The sequence below is a fragment of the Spea bombifrons genome, chromosome 12 (genome assembly GCF_027358695.1).
Source record: "Spea bombifrons isolate aSpeBom1 chromosome 12, aSpeBom1.2.pri, whole genome shotgun sequence".
Taxonomy (NCBI): Eukaryota; Metazoa; Chordata; class Amphibia; order Anura; family Pelobatidae; genus Spea; species Spea bombifrons.
The window spans coordinates 7331912-7355202 of NC_071098.1; the positions used below are offsets into that span (position 1 = coordinate 7331912).

At 40.9% G+C, this 23291-nt stretch overlaps 1 protein-coding gene across 2 annotated transcripts; it reads left to right on the top strand.

The window, feature by feature from the left end:
* Positions 1 to 16517: 16517 nt before the first annotated feature.
* LOC128470582 (myo-inositol 2-dehydrogenase-like) lies at positions 16518 to 22489 on the top strand. 2 transcript variants are annotated; one of them, XM_053452465.1, is made up of 10 exons: positions 16518 to 16787; positions 17550 to 18134; positions 18844 to 18914; positions 19163 to 19271; positions 19418 to 19548; positions 20310 to 20417; positions 20510 to 20628; positions 21066 to 21222; positions 21515 to 21667; positions 21753 to 22489. In XM_053452465.1, exons 1-9 carry the CDS (start codon positions 16543 to 16545, stop codon positions 21661 to 21663), a joined length of 1674 nt encoding a protein of 557 aa, XP_053308440.1. In that variant the 5' UTR covers positions 16518 to 16542; the 3' UTR covers positions 21664 to 21667; positions 21753 to 22489. The 2 variants fall into 2 exon arrangements, with proteins under 2 accessions (XP_053308440.1, XP_053308439.1); XM_053452464.1 differs by having other exon boundaries at positions 21515 to 22489.
* Positions 22490 to 23291: the final 802 nt, after the last annotated feature.

Sequence of the window (23291 nt, forward strand, 5' to 3'; positions counted from 1 at the left end):
GAAATCTGAATGCACAAGTCTAATACGTATGGATGAAAAATGTAAAAGGTTCACAAACGAGATAACAGAAAAAGAAGATGCTTTCAATCCTCTTCTGTATATAGGTCTGAATACAGTAGCTACGGTTTTAAAACCTTGTCCTATAATTCCTAATTTTTGTTACGGCCCCAGCTGTATTCAGTTTTATTGCTGAGATTCTGGGATCTCCGCAGGTTCAGTTTCTGACATCATAATCTGAATATATAATCAGCGGCTGCGCATTCTGAACAACATGTCCTCCTGCTACAGGCCGCTAATCCAGACAATAGAAACTAAACATGACATACAGCAGAAGCGGTAACAACTCTACACAGTTACATACAACATAATCCGGTAACATCAGAGTTGGGTGTTCTTCCCGGTCAAAAAGAGACTAAAGACAGAAGCACCACAAACTCTGAAAACATTCATAAATCTAACGATATCTTCAAAAACTTCTGAGATTCACAGAGGAATAGAAAAGACTTACGGTTTAGCAGTTCGCATCTTCAATCCAGAATCTTCTTATCTTCAATCCAGAAATGCATGCCCCCACAAATGCCTTATACCCACTTACTTGCCATTTTGCCACCCTGATATACCTCATACCCCCTATTTACCACTCTGCCCCAGTCTTATAATTAAGCAAATACGGTAATTAGCGGCCGCGCATTCTGAACAATATATCCTCCTGCTACATGCCGCTAATTCTGATTATGTTGTTACATACAACCTAATCCGGTAACATCAGAGTTGGGTGTTCTTCCCGGTCAAAAAGAGACTAAAGACAGAAGCACCACAAACTCTGAAAACATTCATAAATCTTACGATATCTTCAAAAACTTCTGAGATTTCACAGAGGAATAGAAAAGACTTACGGTTTAGCAGTTCGCATCTTCAGTCCAGAACCTTCTTATCTTCAATGCTTTGTCCTCTGATTGTAAATCTATTGCCTCTTCTCAGGTTCCCCTTTCCAAGCTACAAGAAATAAGTTACCTGGAGGATTCAGCTCCCTGCTACACTTACCTTGTGCCAGTTACGAAGCTGTGCCCATTGTGATGTCAGAAGCTCTGGTGGAATCAAGACGTGTCATGCATGTTGACCATATATGGAAACTATTTGAAATGTAACCGTTCAATTTTTATAAATGATTTTTGTTATGGCCCCAGCTGTATTCAGTTTTATTGCTGAGATTCTGGGATCTCCGCAGGTTCAGTTTCTGACATCATAATCTGAAGATATAATCAGCGGCTGCGCATTCTGAACAACATGTCCTCCTGCTACAGCCCGCTCATCCAGACAATAGAAACTAAACATGACATACAGCAGAAGCGGTAACAACTCTACACAGTTACATACAACATAATCCGGTAACATCAGAGTTGGGTGTTCTTCCCGGTCAAAAAGAGACTAAAGACAGAAGCACCACAAACTCTGAAAACATTCATAAATCTAACGATATCTTCAAAAACTTCTGAGATTTCACAGAGGAATAGAAAAGACTTACGGTTTAGCAGTTCACATCTTCAGTCCAGAACCTTCTTATCTTCAATCCAGAAATGCATGCCCCCACATATGCCTTATACCCCCTTACTTGCCACTTTGCCACCCTGATATACCTTATACCCCCCTATTTACCCCTCTGCCCCAGTCTTATAATGAAGCAAATACGGTAATTAGCGGCTGCGCATTCTGAACAATATATCCTCCTGCTACATGCTGCTAATTCTGATTATGTTGTTACATACAACCTAATCCGGTAACATCAGAGTTGGGTGTTCTTCCCGGTCAAATAGAGACTAAAGACAGAAGCACCACAAACTCTGAAAACATTCATAAATCTAACGATATCTTCAAAACCTTCTGAGATTCACAGAGGAATAGAAAAGACTTACAGTTTAGCAGTTCGCATCTTCAATCCAGAATCTTCTTATCTTCAATCCAGAATCTTATGCCCCCCCCTACTTGCCACTTTGCCTCCCTGATATACCTTACCCCCTATTTACCACTCTGCCCCCAGATATGCCTTATACCCCCTCTATATGCCCCCCTGATTTACCAATGCATCCCTAGACTTGCCTCCCATGCTCCAGACTCCCTGGTGTCTAGTGGGGGCAGCCGGATGAGTCCACCGGTTCAGCACCGGAAGGTCTGAAAAAAAACTTGCCTTATAATCAAGCAAATACAGTAATTATCGGCTGCACATTCTGAACAATATGTCCTCCTGCTACATGCCGCTAATTCTGAAAAAAAAGGCAACTAAACACGACGCAGGACAGAAGCGGTAAAAACTCTACACAGTTACATACAACATAATCCGGTAACATCAGAGTTGGGTGTTCTTCCCGGTCAAAAAGAGACTAAAGACAGAAGCACCACAAACTCTGAAAACATCCATAAATCTAACGATATCTTCAAAAACTTCTGAGATTTCACAGAGGAATAGAAAAGACTTACGGTTTAGCAGTTCACATCTTCAGTCCAGAATCTTCTTATCTTCCATGCTTTGTCCTCTGATTGTCAATCTATTGCCTCTTCTCCGGTTTCCCTTTCCAAGCTAAAAAGAAATAAATCACCTGGAGGCTTCAGCTCCCTGCTACACTTACCTTGTGCCAGTTACGAAGCTGTGCCCATTGTGATGTCAGAAGCTCTGGCGGAATCAAGACGTGTCATGCATGTTGACCATATATGGAAACTATTTGAAATGTAACCGTTCAATTTGTATAAATGATTTTTGTTACGGCCCCAGCTGTATTCAGTTTTATTGCTGAGATTCTGGGATCTCCGCAGGTTCAGTTTCTGACATCATAATCTGAATATATAATCAGCGGCTGCGCATTCTGAACAACACGTCCTCCTGCTACAGGCCGCTAATCCAGACAATAGAAACTAAACATGACATACAGCAGAAGCGGTAACAACTCTACACAGTTACATACAACATAATCCGGTAACATCAGAGTTGGGTGTTCTTCCCGGTCAAAAAGAGACTAAAGACAGAAGCACCACAAACTCTGAAAACATTCATAAATCTAACGATATCTTCAAAAACTTCTGAGATTTCACAGAGGATTAGAAAAGATTTGCGGTTTAGGAGTTCGCATCTTCAATCCACAATCTTCTTATCTTCAATCCAGAAATGCATGCCCCCACATATGCCTTATACCCCCGTACTTGCCACTTTGCCACCCTGATATACCTTATACCCCCCCTATTTACCACTCTGCCCCAGTCTTATAATCAAGCAAATACGGTAATTAGCGGCTCCACGTTCTGAACAATATATCCTCCTGCTACATGCCGCTAATTCTGATTATGTTGTTACATACAACCTAATCCGGTAACATCAGAGTTGGGTGTTCTTCCCGGTCAAAAAGAGACTAAAGACAGAAGCACCACAAACTCTGAAAACATTCATAAATCTAACGATATCTTCAAAAACTTCTGAGATTCACAGAGGAATAGCAAAGACTTACGGTTTAGCAGTTCACATCTTCAATCCAGAATCTTCTTATCTTCAATCCAGAAATGCATGCCCCCACATATGCCTTATACCCCCTTACTTGCCATTTTGCCACCCTGATATACCTCATACCCCCCCCCTATTTACCACTCTGCCCCAGTCCTTTAATAAAGCAAATACGGTAATTAGCGGCCGCGCATTCTGAACAATATATCCTCCTGCTACATGCCGCTAATTCTGATTATGTTGTTACATACAACCTAATCCAGTAACATCAGAGTTGGGTGTTCTTCCCGGTCAAAAAGAGACTAAAGACAGAAGCACCACAAACTCTGAAAACATTCATAAATCTAACGATATCTTCAAAACCTTCTGAGGTTTCACAGAGGAATAGAAAAGACTTACGGTTTAGCAGTTCGCATCTTCAATCCAGAATCTTATGCCCCCCCCTACTTGCCACTTTGCCTCCCTGATATACCTTACCCACTATTTACCACTCTGCCCCCAGATATGCCTTATACCCCCTCTATATGCCCCCCTGATTTACCAATGCATCCCTAGACTTGCCTCCCATGCTCCAGACTCCCTGGTGTCTAGTGGGGGCAGCCGGATGAGTCCACCGGTACAGCACCGGAAGGTCTGAAAAAAACTTGCCTTATAATCAAGCAAATACAGTAATTATCGGCTGCACATTCTGAACAATATGTCCTCCTGCTACATGCCGCTAATTCTGAAAAAAAAGGCAACTAAACACGACGCAGGACAGAAGCGGTAAAAACTCTACACAGTTACATACAACATAATCCGGTAACATCAGAGTTGGGTGTTCTTCCCGGTCAAAAAGAGACTAAAGACAGAAGCACCACAAACTCTGAAAACATTCATAAATCTAACGATATCTTCAAAAACATCTGAGATTTCACAGAGGAATAGCAAAGACTTACGGTTTAGCAGTTCACATCTTCAATCCAAAATCTTCTTATCTTCAATCCAGAAATGCATGCCCCCACATATGCCTTATACCCCCTTACTTGCCACTTTGCCACCTGATATACCTTATACCCCCCTATTTACCACTCTGCCCCAGTCTTATAATCAAGCAAATACGGTAATTAGCGGCTGCACATTCTGAACAATATATCCTCCTGCCACATGCCGCTAATTCTGATTATGTTGTTACATACAACCTAATCCAGTAACATCAGAGTTGGGTGTTCTTCCCGGTCAAAAAGAGACTAAAGACAGAAGCACCACAAACTCTGAAAACATTCATAAATCTAACGATATCTTCAAAACCTTCTGAGATTCACAGAGGAATAGAAAAGACTTACGGTTTAGCAGTTCACATCTTCAGTCCAGAACCTTCTTATCTTCAATGCTTTGTCCTCTGATTGTAAATCTATTGCCTCTTCTCCGGTTTCCCTTTCCAAGCTAAAAGAAATAAGTTACCTGGAGGCTTCAGCTCCTTGCTACACTTACCTTGTGCCAGTTACGAAGCTGTGCCCATTGTGATGTCAGAAGCTCTGGCGGAATCAAGACGTGTCATGCATGTTGACCATATATGGAAACTATTTGAAATGTAACCGTTCAATTTGTATAAATGATTTTTGTTACGGCCCCAGCTGTATTCAGTTTTATTGCTGAGATTCTGGGATCTCCGCAGGTTCAGTTTCTGACATCATAATCTGAAGATATAATCAGCGGCTGCGCCTTCTGAACAACATGTCCTCCTGCTACAGGCCGCTAATCCAGAAAATAGAAACTAAACATGACATACAGCAGAAGCGGTAACAACTCAGTTGGGTGTTCTTCCCGGTCAAAAAGAGACTAAAGACAGAAGCACCACAAACTCTGAAAACATTCATAAATCTTACGATATCTTCAAAAACTTCTGAGATTCACAGAGGAATAGAAAAGACTTACGGTTTAGCAGTTCACATCTTCAATCCAGAATCTTCTTATCTTCAATCCAGAAATGCATGCCTCCACATATGCCTTATACCCCCTTACTTGCCACTTTGCCACCCTGATATACCTTATACCCCCTATTTACCACTCTGCCCCAGTCCTTTAATAAAGCAAATACGGTAATTAGCGGCTGCGCATTCTGAACAATATATCCTCCTGCTACATGCCGCTAATTCTGATTATGTTGTTACATACAACCTAATCCGGTAACATCAGAGTTGGGTGTTCTTCCCGGTCAAAAAGAGACTAAAGACAGAAGCACCACAAACTCTGAAAACATTCATAAATCTAACGATATCTTCAAAAACTTCCAACACTTCTGAGATTCACAGAGGAATAGAAAAGACTTACGGTTTAGCAGTTCGCATCTTCAGTCCAGAACCTTCTTATCTTCAATGCTTTGTCCTCTGATTGTCAATCTATTGCCTCTTCTCCGGTTTCCCTTTCCAAGCTAAAAGAAATAAATTACCTGGAGGCTTCAGCTCCCTGCTACACTTACCTTGTGCCAGTTACGAAGCTGTGCCCACTGTGATGTCAGAAGCTCTGGCGGAATCAAGACGTGTCATGCATGTTGACCATATATGGAAACTATTTGAAATGTAACCGTTCAATTTGTATAAATGATTTTTGTTACGGCCCCAGCTGTATTCAGTTTTATTGCTGAGATTCTGGGATCTCCGCAGGTTCAGTTTCTGACATCATAATCTGAAGATACAATCAGCGGCTGCGCATTCTGAACAACATGTCCTCCTGCTACAGGCCGCTAATCCAGACAATAGAAACTAAACATGACATACAGCAGAAGCGGTAACAACTCTACACAGTTACATACAACATAATACGTTAACATCAGAGTTGGGTGTTCTTCCCGGTCAAAAAGAGACTAAAGACAGAAGCACCACAGACTCTGAAAACATTCATAAATCTTACGATATCTTCAAAAAGAGTTACGGTTTAGCAGTTCGCATCTTCAATCCAGAATCTTCTTAACTTCAATCCTGCAATGCATGCCCCCACATATGCCTTATACGCCTTTACTTGCCACTTTGCCACCCTGATATACCTTATTCCCCCCTATTTACCATTCTTATAATCAAGCAAATACGGTAATTAGCGGCTGCACATTCTGAACAATATATCCTCCTGCTACATGCCGCTAATTCTGATTATGTTGTTACATACAACGTAATCCGGTAACATCAGAGTTGGGTGTTCTTCCCGGTCAAAAAGAGACTAAAGACAGAAGCACCACAAACTCTGAAAACATTCATAAATCTAACGATATCTTCAAAAACTTCCAACACTTCTGAGATTTCACAGAGGAATAGAAAAGACTTACGGTTTAGCAGTTCGCATCTTCAGTCCAGAACCTTCTTATCTTCAATGCTTTGTCCTCTGATTGTCAATCTATTGCCTCTTCTCCGGTTTCCCTTTCCAAGCTAAAAAGAAATAAGTTACCTGGAGGCTTCAGCTCCTGGCTACACTTACCTTGTGCCAGTTACGAAGCTGTGCCCACTGTGATGTCAGAAGCTCTGGCGGAATCAAGACGTGTCATGCATGTTGACCATATATGGAAACTATTTGAAATGTAACCGTTCAATTTGTATAAATGATTTTTGTTACGGCCCCAGCTGTATTCAGTTTTATTGCTGAGATTCTGGGATCTCCGCAGGTTCAGTTTCTGACATCATAATCTGAAGATATAATCAGCGGCTGCGCATTCTGAACAACATGTCCTCCTGCTACAGGCCGATAATCCAGACAATAGAAACTAAACATGACATACAGCAGAAGCGGTAACAACTCTACACAGTTACATACAACATAATCCGGTAACATCAGAGTTGGGTGCTCTTCCCGGTCAAAAAGAGACTAAAGACAGAAGCACCACAAACTCTGAAAACATTCATAAATCTAACGATATCTTCAAAAACGTCTGAGATTTCACAGAGGAATAGAAAAGATTTACGGTTTAGCAGTTCACATCTTCAATCCAGAATCTTCTTATCTTCAATCCAGAAATGCATGCCCCCACATATGCCTTATACCCCATTACTTGCCACTATGCCACCCTGATATACCTTATACCCCCCTATTTACCACTCTGCCCCAGTCTTATAATCAAGCAAATACGGTAATTAGCGGCTGCGCATTCTGAACAATATATCCTCCTGCTACATGCCGCTAATTCTGATTATGTTGTTACATACAACCTAATCCAGTAACATCAGAGTTGGGTGTTCTTCCCGGTCAAAAAGAGACTAAAGACAGAAGCACCACAAACTCTGAAAACATTCACAAATCTAACGATATCTTCAAAAACTTCCAACACTTCTGAGATTCACAGAGGAATAGAAAAGACTTACGGTTTAGCAGTTCGCATCTTCAGTCCAGAACTTTCTTATCTTCAATGCTTTGTCCTCTGATTGTAAATCTATTGCCTCTTCTCCGGTTTCCCTTTCCAAGCTAAAAGAAATAAGTCACCTGGAGGCTTCAGCTCCTTGCTACACTTACCTTGTGCCAGTTACGAAGCTGTGCCCACTGTGATGTCAGAAGCTCTGGCGGAATCAAGACGTGTCATGCATGTTGACCATATATGGAAACTATTTGAAATGTAACCGTTCAATTTGTATAAATGATTTTTGTTACGGCCCCAGCTGTATTCAGTTTTATTGCTGAGATTCTGGGATCTCCGCAGGTTTAGTTTCTGACATCATAATCTGAATATATAATCAGCGGCTGCGCATTCTGAACAACATGTCCTCCTGCTACAGGCCGCTAATCCAGACAATAGAAACTAAACATGACATACAGCAGAAGCGGTAACAACTCTACACAGTTACATACAACATAATCCAGTAACATCAGAGTTGGGTGTTCTTCCCGGTCAAAAAGAGACTAAAGACAGAAGCACCACAAACTCTGAAAACATTCATAAATCTAACGATATCTTCAAAACCTTCTGAGATTTCACAGAGGAATAGAAAAGACTTACGGTTTAGCAGTTCGCATCTTCAATTCAGAATCTTCTTATCTTCAATCCTGAAATGCATGCCCCCACATATGCCTTATACCCCCTTACTTGCCACTATGCCACCCTGATATACCTTATACCCCCCTATTTACCACTCTGCCCCAGTCTTATAATCAAGCAAATACGGTAATTAGCGGCTGCACATTCTGAACAATATATCCTCCTGCTGCATGCCGCTAAATTCTGATTATGTTGTTACATACAACCTAATCCGGTAACATCAGAGTTGGGTGTTCTTCCCGGTCAAAAAGAGACTAAAGACAGAAGCACCACAAACTCTGAAAACATTCATAAATCTAACGATATCTTCAAAACCTTCTGAGATTTCACAGAGGAATAGAAAAGACTTACGGTTTAGCAGTTCGCATTTTCATTCCAGAACCTTCTTATCTTCAAGGCTTTGTCCTCTGATTGTCAATCTCTTGCCTCTTCTCCGGTTTCCCTTTCCAAGCTAAAAGAAATAAGTTACCTGGAGGCTTCAGCTCCGGGTTACACTTACCTTGTGTCAGTTACGAAGCTGTGCCCACTGTGATGTCAGAAGCTCTGGCGGAATCAAGACGTGTCATGCATGTTGACCATATATGGAAACTATTTGAAATGTAACCGTTTTTTTGTTTGTTATTTAGTTTGAATATATGGTTTATGGATTTATGAATGTATAATTTAATAATCATGTACGTATGCCACACACACACAAAATGACAAAACCATCTATTCCAAATGTCCCTTTTTAACTTAAACCTCTCAGTCCTTCTTTCTAGGAGCTAATAATGTTTGTTGGGTATGAGGGTATCACAGGGTTTTACGGCCCTAAAAGACACAATAATTTGTATAGAAACAGCCGAAAGTTGTGTAAATGAAATGCTGTGTCAATTACAAAATAGCTAGCAAGTTATAAGGTGCTCTTGTCTTCTTCTTGACTGTTTTGATCGTGCGTTTTTCTTCTGTGCTGTCTCGCAGCGCTCATGAATGTATGTGACGGGTATCTACCGGATTATCATTTTTTGAATTAATAAAATACTTTAAAAGCAAAGAAAAGGGTGTCCTTTCTAGGATGCTGTATTCAAGCGGTAGGGTATTTACATCGGCTGCTACCCTAGGCCCGACCCTTACATCAAATCCCTGTGCTCTGTGTGTTTAAGGTGTGCGGCTCTTTTAAAAGGAAGCCAGCTCTCCATAGTCCTCCGTTGTGTAAACGGGACTTTTAGGGATATATCGGGGATCTTCCCTGTAACGGGTCCATGACGCAGCAGCAGCAGCACACCGGACCAATGCCCCTGAACACTGCGTTCCTCAAATCCAAAATGTCACCCCTGCTCACTTAACACTTAACCTGCCCTTCTTTTCTAAGGCTAAACCTATATTCTTCAGGTTTTAGGTCTAACGTTATACGTTTATCAGAATTCTCTTCTTACCGAGTCCCATTTCATACATTTCACCCCCCCCTACAATATACTAAATCCCTCATTTGACGGTTTACTGGACTCTTGATGTGGACTATTGCACATCATGGATCTGCCAATATAAACAGTTTATGTTTAGGGATTGACTTACTTTATCATGGAAAACACACCCAAGCTTTGGAAAACCACTCTGTTGGACGCTTGTTCTTGATAACTCTAGCGTGTCAATCTGTTTTTTCATTTTCCAACCAATCATGTAGTTGATGACTACGCCATTAGCCATAGATTTGGAAACCAATGTGTTGCTTTTCATCTTTCTGATGTCCAGCATGAGACAACCTAAATTGGGCGCGACTGTGTATTGGAAATGTTACGCATCGCACTAAGATTCAATGGCTGACAAATCTAAATTGATATCAGTCTTATTGGTGGGTGCGCCTCGGCCCCCCCACTGACAGCTGGCAGGCTTTACCAACCATACCGTGTCTGTACAAGATGTGGTTTATGAGTTTCCATATGTTCGCATAGTGACTTAAACCTGACAAGTGTTTACAGAGCTGATGTATAAATCAAATTTTACCACCCACACCGCCTAAAAAAAGTATTCTGCTCGCCAATCAGTTCGCAAATATGGAAAAGAAGCTAAAATACTTACGTACTACAGAAATATAGACTTTCTCTACCACGTTCCTCTCCAAAGAGTATGAAGAAGATAAAAAGGGTGATGTAAATGAACAAACGGGGAGAAATAACAATGTGGGCGAAAATAATAAACCAACTTAGAAGAATTGGGAGCTAAGGTGGCTACTCCGGTGGCATACAAATTTGGGATTCTAATAAATATATATATAATTATAACATTTAATGTTTTTATCTGAAAACACCATAGCATGGGTTTATTTGCTGTAGTGATCTATAAACAATGGTTAAAGATAATATTAAATGGTTCAGAGTCAGGCCTGGAAGATCCCTTGAATGTTAAATTATTGATTTAAAGGGACACTCTTTATCTTTAAGAGAAGCTGCAGCTCCATACATTCAAAGCATCTGACAAAACTAGAATTGACAGACTACGACGAATCAACGCATTAGGTAAAGAGAGCTCAAAAGTTTAACTTCCCTTTAAACTCCTGTTTTGTTGAATACGCCACAAACTTACTGTTTGCTGAAGACGTAATCACTTTAATCGTATTAATACAGTTAAAGTCGTGTTTTGGCATCCAGCGATGCCACGTACGTTGAATTAGTCAGAGTTCTTCTACAAAGACTTCGGGCATTAGAGGATTCCTAAGTGCTGACATTAATATACTTGTCCTGTCCACCTTTATGAGCATTGCCCTTATTTATTGCGGAGTGACGCGCGTTGTAGCGAGCGAGGCCTCCCTTATATGCAACCAAATCATGCTTTGCATTTGAAGTTCTGCATTAATGCCGCTCTGAAATAACGGAGGCAAGGGCAAAGTGAATTATACATTTTAATATGGCGTGTAATGGAGCATATTGCGTATTCTGTAAAGCTGCTACATTTGTTACGTTGTTTATGAAATGTAATTAATCCATTAATCTGCGTTTAGGGAAAAGTTACTTTGTGGCATCTGTTCAAAAGAAATTGTGTTTTACCTACTGGCCGAGGTAGCGGAACAATAACGCTAAATGTGACCATGAGCCGGTGGCCGTCCTGCATGGTATCATACGGTAGGGTATGGGATCTCACCTTTACATTGTGACATGAGATAAAACGTATGTATATTGATTATTGAGTGCTGATAGATTTACCTAGCGCTTTCCAGTTAACCCTATAACAGATGGAAAGTAGAAGTGCTACTGAATAATAAGTAATGTAGTCTACAGATGTTTTGATTGGGATACAATGGGGACGAATATGCAAATTTAAGTAAATCATGGCTAGGACTACCAATAATCCATATGTACTTTCTTCAGGCTAGGGTGATTAGCCCATTGGGGAGGGGAAAAAATCTGCCCCTTGGGCTGGTTCAACACTTTCAAAGATGGCCAGTCAAAGCGGGGTCACGCCAACCATAGCAGGGTGATGCCAGCCATTAAGGGGTCACATAATGTGATGTTACATGACCCTGCGGTAATAGTGTGGCCCTCACATAGTATGTGAACGGTTTTAAGGAAAAGTTCCAACAAGTTAGGAGTAGAGTGTATGTATTTTAGTGAGTGTAAGTGTGCTAGTGTGTATGTTACGTGGAGGGGCTGTACCTGCCCCCCAGCCCAGAAGGTGCCAGTCCTCCCCTGCTTCAGGCAATCTCCCCTGGAAAAGTAGAACTTAATGTAAGTACTGTCTGTGTCTTATGGCGAATCTACCCTGTTATTTGCTTTTACGGCCTCCCTTACCTCTTTTACTTGTCTAAAACCAATCCTATATAGGCCTGGCACTTATAACTTTAGGCATACCTGACAACTGTCCTGGATTCAGTGGGACTGTGGGGCTTCAGTGATTGGATAGTTGGCAGGTTGTTAGCACAATATGCTGGTGGAGAAGCCCTCACTGCTAAAGTCATGCCTATTTCATCATAACTGCCCCCCACTTATCCAGAAGCTGGCTAACGGAGGTATTCTATAAATCAGGGGTGTCCAACCTGCGGCCCTCCAGCTGCTGCGGCACTACATCTCCCATAATTCTCTTTCAGCTAAGGGGCAGGCTGAGGAGTATGGGAGATGTAGTCCTGCAGCAGCTGGAGGGCCGCAGGTTGAACACCCCTGCTTTAAATACTTGGTTAGCTGGCAGTATGCAATTTAGGATATGTATTTCACTTGAGATATATAATTCCGTGTTTCACTATGGTTTGTTTTTCAGAAGCCAGAAAACAAGATGCATCCCTGATCTCATAAGATAGCTCCGTCTTGCTCCTTGGTATCATCCAGTCAGTGATGTGTCTGTCTAGACACTGCCTCCTAATTGTTCTTTACAATGACCAAGGTCCTTTAGAAATGTATTATCTAGTGCTCTACACACAACACAACTCCCATCCGCTGCCTGCCGTTATATCTTCATTAACAAACTCATTTCATTTAAACAATTTAGTTCAAACATCCTTTTGCCTTATTAAATTGTTGAGATAATGTATACAGAACAGCGTTCGGAAGGTCAGGGCGATGTGCCACCTACTGTAGCCAGGACTAGAGATTTTACATAAAAGTCAAAGAAGTCAAAGCACGTGAATCGAAGGAAGATGGTGTCCATTCACTGCGCTGCGTAAACGGACCATCATGACTTTTTTTGACACAACTGGATACAATGTCATCTGCTTACTTGTACAATCTCAATCTGCATTTCAGATAAATCCTACTTACACTACTGGTCCGGATCTGAACTGCAAGATGCAAGACTAATTTCCTCTGCACAGGCGATCCAACCACCCAGATGTTTGGCAAAGCAAAACTTTGAGAAGCTCCAAGGCTGCCCATTTTCTGTTGAGTTGATTTCACCAGCTTCACCAACCACACTTCACCGACGAGGACCGGGAAGGCCAAAAACCCCCATCTGGGGCTGCACAGCTTGTGGATTGGCTTTTGCCCACATAAACCCTTTATTTAGGTATGATTATTCTTATTTATTTTATTTCAACATTTCCAGAAGCCACAATATTACAGAACAATATGGGGTTCTACTGAAAGTACACAATAATTCCACGCCAATTAGCCTCATTCCACGGTGTATAGGTGACTCTGAAATGATAACCATCCTGCAAGGGAATATAAAGAAAACAAATCAATTTAAACTCTATGCCACCAACAATATAGACAGGTAACATATATTCTAACGCTTATTGTGAGTCACCAAACGCTTAGAGACGTTTGCGTGTTGGGCAGTTCGACCTTGAAAGACAAGTCCGAACCTCATTTAGAATATATTAGCTCTTTGTTCTAGTACAGATTTGCAGTCAGGTTAATGAAATCTCTTCTCAGAAACTATCGAATGCAAAATACAGTTAATCACATCTCCCATTTGGAAATTGTCATAATAAACAGAGGCGGCTTGGCATTTAATAGGTTGAACTGTGAATTTATTATTAATGCAATAAATATTTTAAATGGTGGACACTTCGACGCCAGGCTGATAGTGGACGATGACGGCTTTTGGCAACGCGTTTCAAATCAATAAGGGCTGGGAAGAATTTGTAGATTGATTATTGACGTCAAGACTTAGAAAAAAAGAAAGCTTTGGATTCAAAAGTTCTAAAGTTGAAGTGTTCAAAGTTAAGTGTCATTCTGATACATTTTTTTAAAAATAAGTTCTTAATAACGTTGCTTGCTGTTTGTTGCAACTATGAATGTAACATAAAAATGTAGATCAGATTTAGATTTCTTCCTAAAAAAAAATAATTATTTTTTTTAACATATACATTTCAAACGTTTAGTCTCCCAAAAAGGTGAGTGTTGAGTTACACACTCAACAGCTATCAAGCTGCTGTCAAGTATTGTCAAGACAAACTAATCATGCACACTATCAGTCCAATTCCAGGTCAACGGACCTCCATCCAGAGAGTCTGGACAATGAGTTAAAGTGGAACCTTCATACAACTCAAGTGAAAGGTTTCCAATCTTTTCTCTTCTGGGACTGCACCCATCCCCCCCCACCCATGGGAACAATATCTCTATTGACAAAACTAAAGGAAGGGACAGATCTTCTTTGGTTCCCCTTGAAAAGACAAAAAGCACACTTTTACATCCCTGAAACACCACCACAAAGGGGGCCCAAGAAGAACCAAGTCTGAGAGGTCCACAGCTCCCCTGCTGGCTGACTGCATGCATTGCGATCAGCAATGCAAATCTATGGAGCCCTGCTTACTGATCACAGTGTGATTAGTGCACTGGAGATCGGAAGGAGAAAAGTGAGAAACAACATTTATCCCTATTCCCACAAATGGAAAAGGTTTTTTTTTAATGAAACATAAATAAAAATGAAATTAAAAATTAACAATACAGTGAGCTCAGTCATATCATCATCACTAGCATAGAAAAGATGTATGAGAAATCCCTAAAGTGATTTATATCCATAATGCACTGATAACAGCGCAAAAACATAACAATAATAACCCAATAGAAGGATGGTTAATACTTAAATGGTTAATACTAAATACTCAAGCATTACATGGGCTAATCCTGCCGAGCAGCAGTTCATGCGCACACTCCACCGGGGCCAGGTGGCGCTGTTTGCCGGGAGACGCCGCAGCGTTTCTCTAACGACACTGCTGTAATCTCTATGGCACACTTCCGCATCCGGTTACTTCGTGTTTGGATCCGGGTCGGCTGGTATGGAGCATTAAACTCGACTTCAGAAGTGGTTTTTGGGAGTCAGAGGAAAGCGAATTAACTGCAGGGTGATTGTTTATAGCATTTAGTCCGTATTGGAGCAGGAAGGTTAATTGAATCTTAATGAATGGAGGCGCAATTTAACATCAGCTTGTTTCAAGAAGCTGGTACAGGGTATTAGTTGAAATAAACTGTCTGGTGATATGAAATAACCTATTTGTGATAATACATGGGGGCAGAAGGCTCACTGCTCAGACCTTAGTGTCTAAACTGGGTAAATCCTTGCACCATGGGGTCCCCGCGACCCTTCTGGATGGATTCTGTAACATCAGGAACTCTTAAGGGGTCTTGCCCAAATCTCAGGGTTAAGGGGCAGATTCTCAGGGTCACATAGACCCCTTGGTGCTTTTGCTCCCAATAAACTATGGCTGCTATCCCTGCTTGCATGCAGGTAAATCAAAGTAAGTGTATCTTTAACTAATGACAGGTGAAGGCTTTCTATAAGGACCAAAACCAGGTCAATCTGGTTAAAACATCTGGCGAGTCACAACATAAAATATTCACAATGGGCTATTAAAGGGTTAACATTTCAAGAGTCTTAGCGTTGGCTCATTTTGAAAGTTCCGAGTTATGAACGTGTATGCATGATGAGCACAACATCATCTTAACAAAGGGACAATTTGAAATAATGCTTTTTTTTTGCAGGGGGCATTACTTTAAATTTTACGTAAATTTAAAGTAATCCCTAGAAAACACTGAAATATAAATATGAACAAAACATATTTGTTTTCTAAGAGAGTTTGTAGAATTACAGTCTTTCAGGAAAGAGGGAAAAACACATTAATGGTGATTTTTTTATATTAATAATTTTTTTTCTCAATCAATAAAGATCAGATGTTATTAAGGTTGGGTATGGAAATGTAAATGATCAAACAATGACATTTTTTGTCTTTACACCATTGCTACCTGTGCATGTATGGTGCAGATTTCACATTTTAATTGTAATGTATTCTACTGTCAACAGGAGCAGAAGAAGGAAATCATGAGCGAGACTACATCCAGGATAGAAGAAATCCCTCTCATCCTGCACTTGGAAGTATATCCTTCTTGAGTCATGAGAAAAAGAAACGTGGCGGGTACTAAATACAAACGAAGAACAGAACTTACAACGTCATGAATACCCTTTTCACTGCATGGTTTGCGCGTCTTTATGTAATCTAAATACATTAAAAGATACACATGTAAAAAAAAAAAAATTAGAATGTTTTGCTTTGAAGTGTATCGCTTGGATGTCACAAGAAAAAGCTCCGAGATGTGCGAGGACCTATGATATTAAGGAGATACAGCCACTTCAGACTTAGCAGTATTTTATCATGGGACGGAAAAAGAAGACTCTTCATGATTACGCTGCAGAATTCACAGATCTTGCAGTTAAAAGGCACTTAATTGAACATAAGGATTCTGGGGAAACATCTGTGGTGGAAACGTTGTACTGTAAGTCTTGCGAGTTGCCCATGCGGGTCAGAAGAGATCGAATCTTGGAGCACTTGGCTTCTGGCAGGCACTACAGAAATCGCAGGCTTATAAAACAACAAGGGGGCAGGGGACCCCTTCTTTTGTAAGTGTTTTTATATAATATAGAGGAGCTTCCAAAAAAATTATTTTTATAGGGTGAAAACGTTTCAAGAGTTTCAAGTGGAAAATTAGGGAAATAAAACAAGAATTTACAGGAATCTACTACTGTGGTTGTTTAGATGACAAGTTAAGGGAAGGAACATGATTAATATATTATACTGCTGAAGTGTAGTGTGTGCATGAAAAACATCTTTCCCTAAACTTTACTTTTTCTTTGGCTGTTTGCATTGCATTCTGTGAACCCGGGTGCTTCGTCAATGCAGGAGCAGGGCGCTCAGCTGAATAGTTCTAGTTATTCTATGGTTCCTTTAACAAGAAATAGTTCTGTATAAAGAGCCACCGTGTTAAAACCGCAACTATCCCACAAAGTCACCTGTCCTGTCACAGAATGTCATGTATGATTCTGAGAGGTAATATGTTAGGATTGTGTAATGTATACCAGTCTTTGAGAACTATTTGAAAATAGCCCTATTACCATAGCAACCAAATACAATGGCCAGGAAAGCAGGAAACTCCCATTGGTTGATTTGATAAAACATTTCACCAGAGCTACTTTCAGACATAAGATTGTTTTCCTGGGAAGAAAGAAGCTTGTATGCACTCAAGTAAGTGCGCTCAGAAATATGTGTAGCATATTTAACATGTTTTAGCTTATATTTGGGGAAATGTTGATTCCTTAATAAATGTGTAGATTATTTTACTGCATCACTGATTCTTTTCAGAATTGTTTCCCTTCTGTGCATAGATCTACAGGCCTTGGAGGGCACATCCCTATGGCACTGGACTCATCTATGCTTTCTCAGCCTTCGTTTATTATACCAACCAATCACAACAGCACTTGCATTGCAACAAGCACCAACTCCAACATGGCACATTCTCCACCATCGTTCCATCATCCGCCTCTCCTCTCGGGTCACCCGAATGCCATTAGCTCCACCACCAGTGTTATTTTGGGAAGAGAAGACCAAATCCCATCTACCTCCTCCACTCTTCCGTCATTGTATGGTGCCGTCCATATGCAAAATCTATCCGCTTCCTCAAGGCACACAAACCACAGGCACGTTATATCAGAGGCTTCCAATAGTGTTGCCACTGGAGGCCTAAACAGTAGAAAGAGCTCCCATGAAAGCACCATTGGCCTTGCAGTGATCGGCGTTGCCCATGCCAGTAGAGCCCTTCTGCAGATCCTGACAGAGGAGAAAGGGTGCTGCTTGCATTATATTGTGGAAGATCAGGTGTCTGAAGTGGAGAGAGCATTTAGCAATGAGTTATTAGCAAAGACAAGGGTTCTGCAAGAGCAAGATGTGGACATTGTTCTCATGGACCAGAGGTAAGACAGCACCAACTGTACGCTGTGTGTGTATATATATATATATATATAATCGCTTACTGCACAGTTTGTGTACTCTAGTATCAAGTCTTCCCAAGTGCCGATGTTTAAACGCATGCCTCATTGAATAGTTGTCATTTCTTTCTCTGCATGATTAGTGAGATCCTTGGTTTATAGATCCACTAGACCGTTGTTGGTTTGATTGGCATGTTTTCTTCATACCTTTTCATATATTTTTCTCTTCAGATGTAGTAGTTTGAGGGTTTTCTTCCTCATGCCATGAAATGTCAAGGTCCATTTTAAGTGCCAAGGAAAGGTCAAAATGTCACTTTACAGATAACGCGGATGCGTTATTTATTTCACAAAACAGAGTAATGACTCAAGCTCACTGGATTCATTATCCATTATAAAAGGACATTCTGGCTCTGTATAATGTATAGTTGAATTGGTGATGTAAATTTCAAGAAATCTCACTTATATATGTGTGCAAACCAATCTTCTTGCGGCAGAAGCTCATTAAGCTTGGCCCGCCGTGATGTATGGTGAATTTGGTGAGTTAAAACTGCAGATCACCTGCAAACCCAGTTTAGCAGATAATGTGAGTTAGTGACTTCGCCCCATCGTGGTTTCTCTTGAGTGCTGCTGAAGTAAATATAGATTTGATTTGCACAAACTGTTATTAACCTTTTTTCTATTTTATTTTGTGTAGAGTACTAGGAGTTGTCATTTGTTTACCACCTGAAGAAGCAGCCGTGACGGCACTTGAGACCGTACGAGCTGGTAAGCACCCAGGGCTCTGCGTGTGATAAAAACAGAAGATGTTCTTGGGTTGGATTTGAACAGAGATTCCAAACTTCAGGGCTTGAGGGTTACTGTTCCCTAATGCTTTGCAGTAATTAAGTTTATTAAAGACATTTCATGAGTCATTTTAGTTTCCTTTTCGTGGTGTTCCTTTGCTTGACCTAAAGTCTTACATTTTCTCCTACCCTCGTGTAATATTCTGACGTATCGATTTCTGTTATTTCCAGGTAAAGCTGTTCTGTGCGAGAAGCTCTTGAGCACAAATCGGCAAACTGTTGAAGTTTGCTTTGATGAAGCAGACAGATATGGAAGACCTCTGGTGTGCGGCTTTTATAAGTAAGATGAAAAACGTGTTTTAAAAAAATTTATTTTTAAAGAAAGTTCATGGAATTTGAAATCACGCTCGGTCTTTATCCGGTTGCTTTGCGTGTTGTAATTATTGCTGAATAACTCCACGAGCATATTTCTTGGCTTTGGTGCAGGCGTTTTGACCCAGCCTTGAAGTTCCTGTATAAGAAGGTCCATGAGAGCACCGCACTTGGAAGGATTCAGAGGATGTCGACCGTGAGCCGAGTGTATCCCGCTGCTTCTCTAAGTCAGATGAAACTGTCGGGTAATATGTTCAAATTTGTCGCTGTTTTGAAACAATATAGCTGATCAACCAGGGGTCCCAAACATAGTTCTTGGAGACAGCATTTTGGTAGTTTAGTAATTAAAGAGCAATGAACATTGTGTACCACTAAGGATTGTTTTAGGTATAGTGCCCTACAAAACTTTTTTTTTTTTTTTTAAATATACATTAAATACCTCGATACTCTGTTACCAGTGGGAGTGTTTGCTACCGAAAACCCAATTACAACAGTTGGGAGCAGGAACTTTACTCTGCTGGTGGCATCTTCATTAGCAACGCTGGACGTCTGCCATTGTATGTTGTAGACATTGCCCCAAAAAACGGAAATTTGGCATCCCTTCAAAAAATAATACATTTCTTGCATAGGGCTCCCAGGCACCACGTAGTTGTGGCCCTATTTCTTCCGACTTGTCGATGTCCACTTGAGACCTCCGTGACGGCGATCTGTCTTACCTGGGATATTGACTATAAGCCAATAAAGTCCTGTTTGTGTATCAGTGCTGACGTAGGGTTAAACCCCATGCAACATTATGCAATTTACGAGATCTGCCAAAGATAAAGATTTCTTTCCCATGAAAAGTGTTTTATTAACGTTACATTTTATGTAGCCCATTAGGCAATATGTTATTTTGCACAAAAAGCACATGCTGGTTCATGTTACGCTTTCTAGAAACGTGCCTGTTGGTATACGGGAGAGATTAGCCTTCACTAGTTAATTGTAGGGTTTTTATATCTCATTGCAGGGGGGATTTTTTATAATGCGGCCTTATTGGACATTGATATTGTCGGCTGGCTACTTGGTGACGGTGTCCCTGATACGATATTCTCATTGGGTCATGCTTTCTGTCCAGGTAGGTATAACGTTCCTGTACGTGCTTTAGCTTGTTGTGTAGAGGCTGTTTCGGTGAATTGATGTGTGGATATGCGTTTTTTGTTTTCGCAGACATGGCCGCCATGAAGGACGCAGACACCGTTACCATCAACATGAAGTTTTCAAGTGGAACCATTGTCACTCTGGATATCAGTCAGCACTGCACCAGAAGCTGCGACCAGAGAGTGGAGGTAATATTGATTTATTTACCCTCTCCTCTGTGTGCATGGAATATATTACCAGAATGACACTAGATCCTAAATACATTAGCGGGTCTTTAGCGTCAATATGAAAATTGAAAAACTTCCTCATTTTATTGTATGAGAAATACATCATTTGACAGTTTTGTCTATTCGTGCCTATACAGGGATTGTTTACCCTAAATTAAATATCCTGTCGCTTAAAGCAAAACTTAATTCCATGGTTTTCTGCTGCAGGGACGTATGTGACGGTTGCCTTGGTTATACTGGGTGTATAATCATCTCACAGTTCTTATTATATATTCCCTTTTTATATAGCTGGTGGAAAATGATGTTCTTGGTGCCATCCAGGGGAATAACATTAAGGTTATTGTTTTGAGATGTCTGCCTTTTCATGGAAATGTAACCCCCTCGCGTCTGTCCTGTAGTTGCATGGTTCTCAGGGATCGTTGCGTGTGGACAATCAGAACCCTCTGGGAATCATCGAGAACAGCACTTCATTCCCATCACATTCCCAAACGCAGGACGATCGGTACAGGGAAGCGCACACGCAGCTCCTTCGCCATTTTCTTCGAACCATCAAAGGTTAGTGATGTACTAAAAATGAAAGTTAAGCAGCGCTGCTAGCTAATATTAAAAGCTAAGTTCTGAAAAGAATCAATCCAGGACCACGAACCTGCGATGATTATCGGCTGGCACTTTCAATACAAGGAACAGATAAAGATCACTTGACAAGAAAGCAAATATAAAAAGTAAGACGGTAACAAGACACATCGAGCAATGTGTGTCCGAGATACGCAGTCCAGAGCGGAGGCACGGTTTCCTGCGAATTGTCCTGTTAAACATTAAACATTTTGTCATTGTTTTTTGCCTGCAGGCAAAGAGCAGCCGATGGTCACCAAGGAGCAGTATGTTTGTGCCATTCAGGTAGCGGCAGCAGCAGAGCAGTCCTGGAAAAACGGCTCCGCAGTGGATTTGCGCAACGAGGCGGTAGATGTTTCAGTAATCAAGACCGAGATGATATAAATCGGTAGCCGCGTTAACGAAGAGGCTCATGTTTCTTGGCATTCCTCCCTATTGATCTCTGATCGATGTGTCTTGCACTTGTTTCGCAGATCATGTTGCCTAAGCGGTGTTAAAATTGGCCCTGCGGATTCCCCAAATCTTAAGATGTAGCGGCTCGCTGAAGAGGTCAAAATGTTCAGCGCTGCTACATCAAGACTGAAAAGAAAAGTAGAAAAGATAAGTGTCTTCCCTCTCCTGGTTCTAGTCTCTGGAAATGTTCTGATTAGGAAGCTTATTCTTTAAACTGGAAAAGTATTGGCGAACCTTTCTGTGCACGAGCCCAAATGGAGAAGCTGCCCGATCCACCCCAAAACATATTGTGGAAGAAAGGAGAAAGAATAGTCTTTTCTTCCTCTACCTGTAAGTCTCCACCTTCACTCCATCCGGAGATACAAGTAATATTATAGATGAGATCCATGAAGTAATTGTAAGTGTGGCACGGTGTAGAGATAGACGGGTCTGTGAATTAAACCTCCGGTGGGTTGCTCACCTTTCTTGTGCTGAGATGGTTAACGGTGGCCTGTATTTTAATACTGTTTGAACTTTGTGTTACAGGAAGGAAAATGAAAATGTTTCCTCCAGGTAACTGGTTCTCCATTAACTAAACTTATTTTTTGATACTGGAAATAATAAAGAATAATACTTTTTTAATAATATTTATATGTACCGGAAGCTTGCATTATACTATGCATTTAATAGACCAAAAATGTAATCAGTACCTGCTTGTTTCAGGTTAATACTGTATTTTCCCTGCTGTCATTCGCTTTAAACTTGGGTTATGTGCAAATAGTTATTTTGCATTTTTTTTGTGTGCTGCCGAGGTCGGTATTTAAGAGGCTGGAAATCGCGGACGCCGGTTATGTCTCCCTGCATGTAAATAACGTGTCCGGGGAGGAGATCAGGAACCGTTCCCCCTCTTCACGTTCATTCAAGCACTTAAAAGTATTTATTGAATTTAAATTATCTTCTGTAATCCATGTATTTTACGTGTTATTCTGTGTGTCTGTTGCACGACCTTCGTACGTGTTTACATACTTGTTACTTGTAGCATTCTTTTTACCTTCCAGCCTTTACAAAGGTATTATAACCCATAGATGATATGCATTATTTGAATGAAGGGCCTTAAGGGGTCCAGAAAATTAACTGCACCCATACCTGGGTCTGATAAATGGTGCAAGCCTCAAAAAATTTAGTGGTCTAATAGTGTGTAAAATATTTCTTTGGTTATTCAACATAATTGACTAGTTGTAATTGTTGAGCCATGCCACAATATGCCACATAATATAAGGTTGTTGCTGTGAGACTCCATATTTTACTTATTACAGGCCATATCATTACATTTAGGGGAGCAGAATAGAGCCCCCCTCCCAGTGCAGCTCAGAATGATTCTACATGAAGTCTGGGGTCTCTCCATCCGCAATGTGCTTAACATCAACCCCGCATCTGACCCCAGACAGTAGAGGAATACCCAGTCTCCTTGATCTGCAGAATAATATTTTTTTTTGCACTCAAGAACACATCAACCTTAAAGGGTTAATGAAAATCAGCAGCTGAACGCCATGATTATATTCGGAGGGGGGGTTGGTTTC